The 14,318-nt window shown below is 34.7% G+C and overlaps 1 protein-coding gene across 2 annotated transcripts in view; it reads left to right on the forward strand.

Annotated features, from left to right (window-relative positions):
• Nucleotides 1-14,318, forward strand: part of gnao1a (guanine nucleotide binding protein (G protein), alpha activating activity polypeptide O, a) — a 105,780-nt gene that overhangs the window by 80,377 nt on the left and 11,085 nt on the right. Inside the window, exons 5-7 of one of the 2 annotated variants that reach the window (XM_067390418.1) lie at nt 5,967-6,095; nt 7,903-8,032; nt 13,760-13,913. In XM_067390418.1, coding sequence (XP_067246519.1) covers nt 5,967-6,095; nt 7,903-8,032; nt 13,760-13,913 — 413 coding nt within the window. The remainder of the gene's footprint in view (nt 1-5,966; nt 6,096-7,902; nt 8,033-13,759; nt 13,914-14,318) is intronic. The other variant, XM_067390419.1, reaches the window with a different exon arrangement.

The raw sequence follows: 14,318 nt of genomic DNA on the forward strand, positions 1-14,318 counted from the left end.
TATTTATAAAAGATTTACAATAGTAAATACAGCTACTCCACAGAACACCATCAGGGCATCGAGTGCATAGGAGAAAACATTAGTGCTGCTGAATGTCTAAATGCACTTGCGCACACGCACTTGTACATAAAAGCCAGCCATTCTTCCTGACTGTAGATTTTCTCTGCACCTACAGCCAACTAAGCAGACAAGGATTTAAAATGTATTATGATATTGTTTGATATTTAATAATAATGTATATATACATACCAAAAGGCAACCCTCGTACCTGTCTCTGTTGAGCCATAGTTAAATTTGCCTTTAGTCAAATGTAATGAAAGAATACTGATGCTTATAGTGGTTTTATCAGGCCAGTGCGGACAGTTGCTTTCTAAAAAAAGCTTATGGAAATCCTCAGTTAACATAGCTGCCCTAAATCTGCTATTTGTTAATGGACAGAATATGCTGAGAGGGGCGCTTGCACAGCCAGCAGATACAGGTCACAAAGGAACGTGCCCCAGAGAGAGGTAGCACTAACACTATCACATTATTAGTGCTGTTCAAGTGATGTGATTGAGACGGTGTCCTATAAGAGCAGTTCATACTTAAGTACTTAAGTTCATACTGTGTCAGGTAGACTTGAAAGAACCTGTGAGTTAAGTGCCACTAAGCGATCCTGCAAGCCAATAAGTGCCAATGATAAACATTAATACAACTTAGCAAGTCACAGCAACAGCACCCCCTAGAGTCAGTGTAGTGAACCATAAGAAAAGAAATATGCTAAATACACATTGAGGTTTCTTTCAAAAGCTCTTTATATTGTTTCCATATAGGGCTATGGGTCCAGACAGTTGAGAATCTTTTTTATTATGATTGCTTTTTTTTATTACAGCAGGTTTGTGTAAAACCTGTCACCACGATTTTGACAAGAAAGACATATTTTGTTGATCCTAGAACAACATGCTTATGTCTGAAAATGTAGTCCTAACCCTACCCATAACTTATCTGTAAAATCAGAGGCGAATAATATGTGAATAACACTGATGTAGAAGCACCAAACCGTTGTTGTAAGCCTAAATTTGACTGAAAACTTGTCCCTCAAATCTGATTGGTTGATTAGAATGTTGTTCCAGGATCAACAAAGATGTTGATCCAGGAACATGTTGTAATTGTTTGCCTCAAGCATTTAAGAACGGTCAAAAGATCATTGTGTTTTAATGAAAGCAAGAACATCTGACCATCTGTCTTTAAAAAAAAAAAAAAAAAAAAATGCTAAAACTTTGTTTATTTCCAGGTTTAAAATAGATTTTGTTTCCCAGATCTTCCCAGTGGTCTGAGACTTTTGGACCTCGCTGTATGAGTGCTAGGACACGTGACATAGTCCTTGCCCTCACTTCCTGTGTTATTCGTTGTTATTTTTTTATTGTTCAGTCCTCTTTCTACTCTCTCCCTCTATTTCAGGTCTTAATTTCAGCCTGTGCCTGTGTCAGCAGCTGAATCTGGCTCCATGTCACTATATTTGTGGAGACTTGGCACAGGGCATTTCACATTATTTTCAGACATTTAACTGCTATTTATTTTATGATTTGGTGTTTAGCGATGCTGCATGATGTTGTAAGTCTGTGGAATTAGGTTGAAGGAGGTTATGAGGTCAGAAGGCTATAAGTAGGAAAGGACAGTATAAGTAGGAAAAAGGGAAAACTTGTAGAAAAATTAATGTTAGAAGATTTAATGCTCAATATCCGGCTGTAGGGCGTCCTGCCTTTCAGTGCCATTTGCCATTGTGATAGACTTGTTTTGCGAAGAATACAGGGTTTTTAAAGCATGATTTGAGCTTGATAAGAAACATTTACAATGACATTGTTGCCAGATTTGAATCTAATATATTATTGCCACATAATCTTGACAAACCGTTTTAGATATTTCGGTCCCAATTACGTAGATACGGGTTGATACACTGGCGTTCAAAAGGTTGAGTTCTGTATGATTTTTTTTGTTTTTATGTTTTAAGAAGTTTCTTATGCTTACCAAAATGTTATTTATTTCTGTGATGACAAAGCTGAATTTTCAGCATCATTATTACAGTCTTCAGTAGCTATGTTTCCATCCGCCTATTTTTATGTGCATTTACGGATATCATATCGCATCAAAAACTGCTGGATGGAAATGATGAGATGTGCATAAATACTAAAAATGCACATAAAAAAAACGTATGCTCTCGTTTGAGTCGGATAAATAAATTTTTTTATCCGATAAGAAAACATGCGCATAATCTACGATTGCACATAAGTTAAATTCACTTTGGATGGAAACATAGCTAGTGTCACATGATCCTTCAGAAATCATTCTAATATGCTGATGCTCAAGTAACACTTATTATTATTAATGTTTAAAAACAGTTGTGATACTTAATATTTTTGTGGAAACAATTATCCATTTTTTCAGGATTCTTTGAGTAATAGAAAGTTCAAAAGAATAGTATTTATACATAATCTCTTCAGTGTTACTTTTGATTAAGTTAATGTGTCATTGCTGAATAAAAGTATTAATTTCTACTAACTAACCCAAAACTGTAGTGTACATAGAAAATAGCTATGTTGCTATCCACCTTATTGTTCAATGCAGAAGTAAGCTATATGTCCTGTGATATCTCTCTGATTCATTAGCTGTTATAGGTATGTGCAGTACATGGTAAAACTATTTGCACGACAAACCCAATGTGTTTCCAATTAAGACAATACATTCAAATAATATGGTAAGAAATACCAGTTTGCAATATCAAACAACATAATGAGCTGTTTTGTACAGCAAAAAAAAAAAAAAAAAAAATTGGAAGCAGATGAGACTGGAAGCCACGTTACGTTAAAAATAAGGTTGGGAGAAATTTCCAAGATGCCCGCTGAGTGAACCGATTTGCCTTAAAGGGCTTTGTTGTAGTTGAGCTCTAAAGACCGTATTGATGGTGGAATGTTCACATTTCACTGCAGAATTCTGTTGCAACCAAGGACATCTTCAACTGCAACATCTCAACGCCACAGATGGACAGGAAAAGGAGGGAGAGAAGAAAGAGAGAGAGGCAAACAAAATAAAAAGCAAGAACAGAATGTACACCTAAGCATGCAAGATACAATTACGCAAGAATTCCAGCAGGAATACTTGCAGTAATTTTTCTCTTAATGTGTCAAAACATTTTGGAAATTGCATTTTTGATGTAATCATCCATTAGATGTCTACTGTCTAAAAATATTACCAGCCAAAGGCTTTAATAGATGTTTCGGCATCTCGTTACTCAACCTTCAATTTAACTGGCATCCAATTTGGAAGCACACATATTTCACCGTTTCTTTCATCTGGAAGATAAATGACATCCACAGCCTTAGAGAATATACATCACGTATTGTTGAAAAGCAGGCTTGGTCCTCCCTGTCTACTTGCATCGCTGTTTTGTTTTGAAGAGGATAGCTTGTGTATATGTGTGTCAGCTGTGAGTGGCACAGGAAGGATGTGTCGTGTTTTATTTTGACTTATGCCCTGTAGTCTGATTGACTGTCCTGTGTTTAAGATTGTGTCTTTAGTATGATGGATTCTCATCTGATTTGTTGACACTCACAATTATATGTAAAGCAATCATTTTTCTGTTAGAGCTAACATAAATGAGAATCTGTCAACAAAAGATTATGGTGGAATTCACTAAGGGGCCATTTACTTGACACCGTTTTCAACTAAAACTGAAACTTTTTTGAGCTTTGACCGTTCACGGCAAGGTATTTTAAGGGCCTGAAAATGCAAACTTTTGAAAATGGGTTTCAAAGTGCATGTTATTCCTTGTAAACTACAAAAATGTGAATCTGTGAAAATGGTGACGTCATGTGCACACGTGTTCAGTCTGTAGGTGCGTAGTGTTCTTTACAAAGTGACATCGCCAACTACTGGCCTGGTATGCATAATACAGCGTTTTTAGTTGTTTCCACCGATCTGTGGGAACGGGGATCCTTTTGACAATGTACCATAAGGGTGCGTTCACACTGGGCATGTTTAATTCGATTAAAATGAACCATACCACAATATGCAAGGTACACTCATACAACGAGCGCATTTAGCCCAGCACACAGCATTGTTTTGGATGTTCTATGAGTTCCGTTTCAAAATAGACCATACGTCACAAACAACGACCAATCAGATTGTGTACGTGTCCCTGTGCCTTTCGTTTCGGTGATAAAATTGCCAATCTGAACGCTATATAGTGTCGTAAACAGACCAGGACAAAATGGGTTTTTTTTTTTTGGTCCGGACCAAACGAAGTGAACCGAACTACAAATGTGAACACACCCTAAAGTTTAAAGTCTCCTATGCTCAGCAAGGCTACATTTATTTGATCAAAAATACAGTGAAACAGTAATATTGTGAAATAATACAGTATAATGATTTAAACTTACCTTTTTTAAATATATTTTTTTAAATGTAACTTATTCCTGTGATGGCAAAGCTTCAGACTTCAGTGTCACATGATCCTTCAGAAATCTTTCTAATATGCTGATTTGGTGCTCAAGAAACATTTATTATTATCACATTCAAAAACAGTTTTTTTCAGAGACATTTTGTGGTGATTTAATAGAATGTTCAAAAGAACAACATTTATTTGAAATGGAAATCTTTTGTAACATTATACATGTCTTTACAGTCACTTTTTATCAGCATCCTTGCTGAATAAAAGTTATTTTAAAACATATTTTACTGACCCCAAAGTTTTGGCCTGATTATAATACCTTCATTACTGATGAATTACTGATGCCATGGTAAACACACACACACACACACACACACACACACACACACACACACACACACACAAAACATTGTGTTAATTGTGCTAGGTAAAAGAAACTTTTTTTTTTTTTTTTTTTTTTTTGAATAAGATGCAAGCTATAATAATCATAATGTACATAGAAAAGATGTGTTTTTTGGTAAAAAGAATTAAGATCTTTGCCCACTGAGTCTGAAATTTTCGGATGCGTTTTTTCGTATTCGTCATCCTACAAATTCGTCATGCACAGAATCCTTGCATATTGAGTTCAATGCGTATTAATTAATCCGTTGCATAAAAATTTGCAAAACAATACAAAATGGAGTCTTCAAGCAGTGATGATGATTTTATTGTCCTCTCTCTTCTTAAAAAGAGAAAAAGAAAGAGGAAATATTGGGTCCATCCAATCCTGAGATTGCGTAGAGAGGAAGGAGAGTTCCACCTCCTTATCAAGGAGCTGCGGGATTATCCCGAGCGATTCAAAGTTTACTTCAGGATGTCAGTGGCGCAGTTTGATGCTTTGCTATTGATACTGGAGCCACATATTAAAAAGAAGACCACCAATATATATGTATTCCACACTTTGTTTGTCATACAGTGCTTTGTGCTACGAGACAAAGTGGATCAACTTGTCAGACACCATTCTGGATTTTGGTGTTCGCCTGTACGGGGTGGCTCTGATTTGTCAAAACACCTCTCAAAATGCTTGCTACGGATGCGAAAAATGCTGAAAATTGAACCCGATCCAATTTTTTTTTTTTTTTTGGAGGCAGTGTGTAAAAGTCATTGATACAACGTGTAGTCGTATTTATTGTATTTATCGTATTTATCAGACTCAGTGTGCAAAGACCTTTACAGTTACTGAATTTAAATACAGCATAACAGTTTCTGTGCATCTAATATTTCATTAATTTATTTTATGGCTGACTAGTGAATAAAAGACATGTTTTTGCACCAAAATGCAGCATTGTTTAGTGAATTCACCCTACAATCTCTTAAGATACTGATTCATGATGCTTTTATGATTTAAAAAAAAGAATTAAAAAAAAACTGCTGGATCTTATTGGTTGAGAAGTTACTAGTATCTCTAAAAAAGACCTTTTCTACTTTATGTGAATGACAGTTGCTCAGATTCTGTGGAAAACTGTGGGTCCTAACAGACTTTCTTTCATTCTTCCTCCAGCTACTTAGACAGTTTAGACAGGATCGGTGCTGCAGACTACCAGCCCACAGAGCAGGACATTCTGCGAACTCGAGTGAAGACCACCGGGATTGTAGAAACCCACTTCACCTTCAAGAACCTGCACTTCAGGTGAGATTGATTGGTGTGTTATTTATGCATAAATGTACAGTATGTAATTCAGAGCTTTGCACTGGCTGTACTACAGTTATTATAATTTTCTCTCATTCATGATTTATAATCATGAATGAGTCTAGATAAAAAAAAAAGTCTGATCTAATATCTGTATACTCAGACTCTTTTAAGCTAAAAGTGTTTTTAACTCTCGCATTACAACTGGAGTGGTTAAAGACCGAAATTAAAACAGATGAATATCTCCAAAACACTGTCATCCTCTCATACAGTATCAGCTCCTCATTCACAGTTTTTTTTTCACTCTCTCATCTGATAGCATGTGAAAATAGAAGACTAAAATAAAAGTGTTGATGGGAGTTAGACAGACAGAGCTACCACCAGCATTCTGAAGACAGATTTAGCATTACGCCATACTGTTATGGCAGAAGCTAGCATTTTCACAGAAAAGGGCAGTACCTGACAGCTGATTTACATGTTCTGAAGCTGATACTAGCATCTGAATGACAGATCCACTCATGAAATTGGGTGAAAATCATTACAGATTTAAGATTTAGAGCTTGTTAAACGTATAGTCATATAATGAAATACATCATAAAATACAGTGGCCAAAATGATAAATTATTACAAATTTGTTATAAGATTATTGTGCAGTTGTGCTTGGAATCAATAGTTTTATTTGTGATAATGCTATGAAACATGCCAAATTGTGTTGACATAATTTTTTGGCCAGGCTATCAAACAAAGAAATTATGAACATTTGCAAAAATAAGAGTACCAACAAAACTGATTGTTGTAGGCAATGTATGCGTTTTCCTGTCAGCTTTTTGTTTTTCCTATGCATTTTTTGCATAGTAAAATAAAACCTGTAGCTGCAGTTTACTCCTTTTTTTTTTTGTAGAATAATTTTGTCAGATAAATACCATAAGTGTTTTGTTCTTCTCTCATATTTGAAATATTTAAAGATATAAATTCATAATATTTCAATGGTTTGATTGAGATTGTAGGGTCATTCAAAACAAATCCCCAAACCAGTCCCCTCCGGGCATCACTTTTGGCCATTACTGTTTAAAGGATTTGGTTTAATGGATAACATGTCACTTTTGGAAAGTTTTTGAGGATAAAATGGCCCATGTTAGCTGTGCAAGAGAACCTACACAACACTGCTATTCAAAAGTTTGGAGAAAGATTTTTAAATGTTTTTGAAAGAAGTCCCAGAAAGGATGCATTTTTTAAATAAAAAAATACAGTAAAAACTGTAATATTATGAAACGTTATTATAATTTAAAAGAACTGTTTTCCATTTGAATACATTTTAAAATGTAATTTATTTCTGTGATGGCAAAGCTGGATTTTCAGTAGCAATTAGTCTTTAGTGTCACATGATCTTTCAGAAATTATTCTAATTTGCTATTTTTTTTTTCTTTGAATATAAAAAGTGCAGCATTGATTTGAAATAGAAATCACTTTTAACATTATAAATGTTAAACTTTACTGTCTTTTTTGACCAATTTAATGTGAATTTTTGCTGAATAAAAGTATTAAATGGTTAATACGATGCTATTTTAAAAGTCCATTATTTTGGTTATTGGGTGCATTAGAATAGGTTAACATGCTTTAATGTTCAAAAAACATTCTTCTTCACATACTGTACATTATTAAGGCTCCTTTATTCCCATTCTGTCAGAAACATGCTGGGCTGCATTTCCCAAAAGCATTGTAATAGTGTATGTACACAATAGTGTATGTTGCTCGTGTGATGCTGTGCATTATTGTGGTGAGCTCATGTTGAGTTGTGTCCACTCAGGCTGTTTGATGTGGGAGGTCAAAGGTCGGAGAGGAAGAAATGGATCCACTGCTTTGAGGACGTGACCGCCATTATTTTCTGTGTGGCTCTGAGTGGTTACGACCAGGTGCTCCATGAAGACGAGACCACGGTGAGCACTAAATACACACTCTCACGCACAGGCATGTGTCCATACACAAACACGCACTTCTGTGCTTATGCTTTAACACACACAGGCTCATGAACAACTGCACATGCTCTGTGCTTCATATACACTGTGTACACACTTAACAAACTAACAAAAATGATTCATGGGTGTTTGAACATGTTTTCTCATGCTTTAAAAGAGTTTGGTGTTTGTCACAAATCTTGATGGTCATGACGTCTTGGTGCAGACTTAATGATCTTCATGTTGATCAGAACACTGTAATCGCAATCATGTTGCCAATCAAGTGGCCATGATCATAGTGTGCTGTGTGTTCATCCACAGCCTTATAATTAAATAAGGGCCACAGAACCTCGTTGGTTTAGCTGGTTTTTAGAGGTTTGACCTTTTTTAGTTCAGTGGCATTTATAAATCAACCTCCATTATGAACTCCTACACTAATCGGCACATTAGGTAATGCTTATACCATGTATGTGTCATCTTGTGCATACTGTAAAATTCTTAGAAATGGTAAATAATAATGAAAATATAGGAATACTTTAGGAATAGATTTTTTTTAAATTGTACTATCCCAAAGTTCTAGCAAACTTACTATTATAATATACTGTAAATTTCACCATACACACTAAAAAAGGTTAGGTTAAAAACAACCCAAGTTGGGTTGAAAATGGATATGAAAATGGAAATATGTTTAATAAATGGACATTTATTAATAAGTTTAATGAATAATAATTAAACAGTAAACATTAATTAAATTATTTATTAATAAATGTCTGTTTTTTAACCTATTTTGGGTTCATTTTAAGTCAGCCATATAGTCATTTTTAAACAATACTTGGGTTAAATAAAACTGCCCAATCGCTGGGTTTGTCCATTTTCAACTCAATATGGGTTGTTTTTAACCCAGCATTTTTCAGAGTGTAGGTTAAAATACACTGTTTATATTGGAACAATTCAGTATAATATCGATTCAGTCCTACATTTTATCAGTTTAGAGTACAAGTGGAAATATTGAAATCTTTTTTGATATTTTAGATGTAATTTCAATACATCAGCGCTGTCGGGTGGAAACCTCGTATCTCGATATTTCATCTTTTTTGTTGTTGTTGCTGTTGTTCTCCCCATAAATCATTACTATTGGTCACCCTTTATATCTGTCTCTGGGTTTTGCAAATATTACACCATTGAAAAGTATTCAAAAGAGCTTTTGACTAAACCTCATAACTCTATTGGATCTTCGAACTGTCAGTAAAATCTCATAAATCCACCCTGCCACTATAGTGAATCTTCATGCAGTTTATATATAAAAAGACTAATGTTTTATGTATTTGAGGAGCGGAAAAGACTGTCTTAGTCCAGTATTTGTCATCAAGTCATAGCCAATACTGTGTTAAATAGCATAGGTTTTGGCCAAATGACAATAAACTGAGCGTCAACACAGCTACAGTAAACCATATAACCTGTACATTGATGAAAATGTATGTTACTGCCTCAGATGCAGCCTTTCTAATGATGGACGAAACATGTATGCCTGAAATTCACTAGTAACTCTATTTGAGCTTGTTTTTGGTAAAATGTTGATAGTATAATGACATATGCAAGAATCTGACTGTATATAAAGCCAACTTTGACAAAAAAAAAAAAAAAAAAAAAGTGTTCCATTTCCTGAAAAGTACATACAAGATACAAGGTTTCCACTTAGCAGCGATGATACATTTTTAAAAAAAAAATTATTTATTTTGCTATTATTGCCATTCAGTTTTGTAAGCATGTTGGAGACTAGGTCTAGGTTTCTATCATGGGTCATGTTTTGATTCCCCATACACTGTACTGTACCAAAAAATTTAAGCAAAATTTGATTAAAAACAAAACAATGTTGCAATTATTTGGACAAGTCTAATTATGGCATATCTTTGAGTGTCATGTCTGTGTTGCAAATGCTTATCCCGTGCTAACTAGCTATGCACGTAATGGTTTCACAGAGTGCTGGAGTTCCCAACATGCACTGGGGCATGAATGAATAATATAGTTGCAAATGTTCAGCATTTTTCCAGTTTTTCTATTCTGTTTTTAATCATTATTATTTTGCTATCACATTTTGTGATGTCAGGATGCATTGTTGTCCATTTTAAGACAACAAGCACGTTGCTCACTATGTCCGTTTCTTGCAGACAACATGAGATAAAATGGTAACACTTTACAATAAGTTCCCATTAGTTAATGCATCAACTAATATTGACTAACAATAAGCAATACATTTGTTACAATATTTATTAATCTTTGTTAATGTTAGTTCATTGATAGTTCATGTTTTCTCAGGTTCATTAAACAGTTTTGTTTTTAATAATGAATTGAAACTAAGATTAATAAATGCTTTACAGGTATTTTTAATTGTTAATGTTAACTAATGTTATCAAATGCAACTTTATTGAAATACATATGAAATATTAAATAATATAATAAATAGAAATGTAAAAAATAATTAAATGAATAAGTTGACCCAACATAATACATGAGAATGTTTACATAAAATAATTAAGTATACAAATTTAACACAAAAAGCCACACAAACTTATTTTTAAGTTCTATGAACACTTTTACAGTGTCCTTTAAAAGAAGAAACAAAGAATTATTTATATCCCCACACTATTGATTGATTTTGTGACCGTGCCAATTGAATCACAGCAGGTGTGATGAGTCATGTTTGGACGTCCGTGTGACACAGGCCTCAGATCTGCCCAGACACACTCTCTCTTGACAAACTCCGATAAGAGAATTTTTACAACATCAGAGGGATTTACAATGACGTGTTTTGGACATAGTAGGGCTTTTATGGCTAAAAAAGAAGATGTCCATAAATACAGCAACTCTCACATGCCCATATTCACCTGATCTATGGAAGCGATAAAAAGAGAAGACAGATTCTATTAATCTGTAAGAAAGTCCTGGCGAAACAAACGGACCGAGATAAACACACATACAGATGCTATGAATACACACTCCCAGAATGTGTCTCCTGTCAGCGCTCGTCCATTCAGCGCTCTATCAGTGTTTACGCATTTGCCGTCTGACATTCTGTCCCATCATTCCGTCCTGTGCACCCTGTGGCCTTTCCTCCTCCATTTCAACACAAACATGCATTTATTTCCTTCAAACACTGTGCGTTCCTTCAAGTTTGACCTTTGTGAGGCTTTTTTCATCTGTTTAGAGCTGTTCCTTTCTTCATGTGTGACAATGCATGGACCGATTCTGCATTGCTCCACTATTGTTCATCACTTCAGTGTGTGTGTGTGTGTGTGTGTGTGTGTACGTGTGAGTTTGAACAGCAGTAGTATCTGGGGGTGGGAAATGTGAGTGAAGTGGTGAAGTGTTGGGTTCTGGTGCATGTCCGGTTCCGCTCGGCTGCTCCCGTGGCCTCCAGCGGCCACCTCTGCATCTCCGTCTCTCCTTCAAAACGTCTCAGCTGCTCTCCTGTCATCTCTAGCCATCGGCTTTCTTCTCTAACCAATTGCTAAACAATCCAGCCCAGCTCTACAGACGGCCCTTTCACAGGTATGAAATTATCGTCAGCAACCTCAGTTGAAGTACATACTAAAAAGAGTTGGAAGCAGTAGGCTTTATGTTGTGTCTTGCGGTAACTTAAAGAGATGTAAATCCTGTCATTGTTTCAACAAATTCTCTACATATATACATGGAAAATCATTGGGGTCAAATATGGTTTTGACTTTCATTACATACATCACACAAAAACGATTAAAAGATCATCTTTTGTAGTTCACAGAAGAAAGAATAGACCATTTGGGAGAAGACATCACAGTTTCCTCTCTTGCAGCTGTGCATGCATTGTGGTGGCAGAAAAACAGTGGTAACAAGTGGAGGAAAATGGGCAAAATCCATGAAATAGTCTTCATTTTCATAGAATACCGTCGGTGAAGACGCCCTTTGAAATTAAATACAGATGTTTGCGTTTGCAAGCCACAGACTGGACTGATGAAACTTGCGATGATTAATCTATTAAAGGCATAGTTCACCCAAAAATTTAAATTCTGTCATCATTTACTCACCCTCAAGTTATTCCAAACCTGTATGAATTTCTGTCTTCTGTTGAACACAAAAGAGGATATTTTGAAGAATATGGTTAACCAAATAGTTGATGGACTCCATTGCCTTCCATAATATAGAAAAAAATACTATAAAAGTCAATGGGGTGAACTAGTTTTTGGGGGAACTGTCTCTTTAAAGTATGAATTTGATGTAAACAATAGGTCTACATAATATTCACACATGCTGTTCATTTGAGGCATAAAGTATTAGCCCTACAGTTACAGCATGAAATAACATTTAAACTTATAACTTTTTACATAGACAACATTTAAACATAACATTTTTATCTCACAATTCTGACTTTTTTCTGCAAGTTTATATCTCCTAATTCAGAGTTTATAACTATAATTTATATCAGGTTCAGAATTGCAGTATATAATACTTTAAATTTTGAGAAAAAAAGACAGAATAAAGAGTTTCTCAAATCTCCCAATTCTGATATACTGTATAGATATATTTTCTTTTCTGAATTGGAGAAAAAATCCAGATATAAACTCAAAATTAACTTTTTATTCTTTTATTTGGTGGCTTTCATAGACTGCTACTGCAGAACTGTCATTTTCTGCCACCAGATAAGCTCCGCCCACAAAAATGTCATCGCAACACCCAAATGGCATACAGGTTTATAATTTTTGTCAGTGTTTTTCATTTTTTATTTGCTTGTTTCTAAAATATGTCAGTTTCAGTCATTACATTTAGATGCACTGCTGGTTCTTTCCGAAACCACAGTTTTTAATTGGCTATTACTTAAAGTGATCGTCTGACCTTGTTTCCTCCTGAAATGATCGGACACATCAAAGAGAGAGTCACTGCTTCCAACTCTGAATTCATTACCATTCAGATGACAAACAAATAATGAGCAGAATAATTATTTATTAATCACATATGGAAATAAGAACAGTGTATATCCTTACCCTTTTCCCTTTATAATTAACAAGAGATCTATTGTGTATCATCATGACGAGTTGAGTAATTCATTCTTTAAGTTAGTGGAATATATTTTGTTTCCTTTTCTGGCTTCTTGGCTGTTTGTTAAATTTCCTTTCTTGTTTTCTTTTCTTGTCTCACTTCATATTCTAATTTTGCACTCAGAGTGCGATTACACCTGAATGTGTGTGAGTGTAGATAAGAGTGCCTGAGAGTGAGAGTGTGTATGTGGGTTTACTTAGCTACAGTTTGGGGACAATTTTGTGAGCTAAATCTGACAAAACCTTTCTATGAATACATTTGGGGGTGTCCTTTATGATCCATAAATGTAGTAAAATATTTTAAAAAATATATCAAAACAAGTAATTTTTTTGTATTAATGATTATTAAGTTGTTTTATTTATATATATATATATATATAATATAATTAAAAGATAGCTATTTTTATTTTATTATATATTTAAATATTTATTATATATTTTATTATAAACAATTTTTAATGGCGGGTTATGCATGTTATTATGTATATTAATTATAAGCTTTATATTAAAAAAACAATATAATATGTGTGTCCCCACTTATATAGCTAAGTAAATGTGTATGTTTGTGTGTTTGTGGATGCATGTCTGTAAATTATGTTAATGTCTGTTAATGATGTTAATCTTATTTTTCTTTCTGCAGAACCGCATGCATGAGTCCATGAAGCTGTTTGACAGCATCTGCAACAACAAATGGTTCACAAACACCTCCATCATTCTCTTTCTCAACAAGAAGGACATATTTGAAGAGAAAATTAAGAAATCTCCCTTAAGTATCTGCTTCCCAGAGTACACAGGTAAACTCATTACCCTGGTGTTAAGCAATAGAAAGATAGGATAGGATGAAATAGGATGAGAAGACAAAATAATTGATAAGAAGAGGATTGAGAGAAACACTCTCTCCAGAAGCCAATTAGCACAATAAATCTTCAGGAGAAGAACCATGCTGTTATTTTATTCATTTTGGATGGATTCCCACCCATAATCTAGGCAGCCTGCATTTCTTTATACTCCAGCACTGAGGAGAAACAGCCAAAACAGTCATGTGTTATTATTTTCTGTTCATTTTAGATCTGAGCTCTTCAGCTTCCTCCATAGCTGGTCTTAAACATTTCCTCACTCGTTATACTGAATGATATATGGAAGATTTGTGATGCACAAACAATCACAAATAACTGTCCTAAGCATGTTCTGAGCAACTT

The sequence above is a fragment of the Chanodichthys erythropterus genome, chromosome 7, assembly GCF_024489055.1.
Source record: "Chanodichthys erythropterus isolate Z2021 chromosome 7, ASM2448905v1, whole genome shotgun sequence".
Classification (NCBI taxonomy): Eukaryota; Metazoa; Chordata; class Actinopteri; order Cypriniformes; family Xenocyprididae; genus Chanodichthys; species Chanodichthys erythropterus.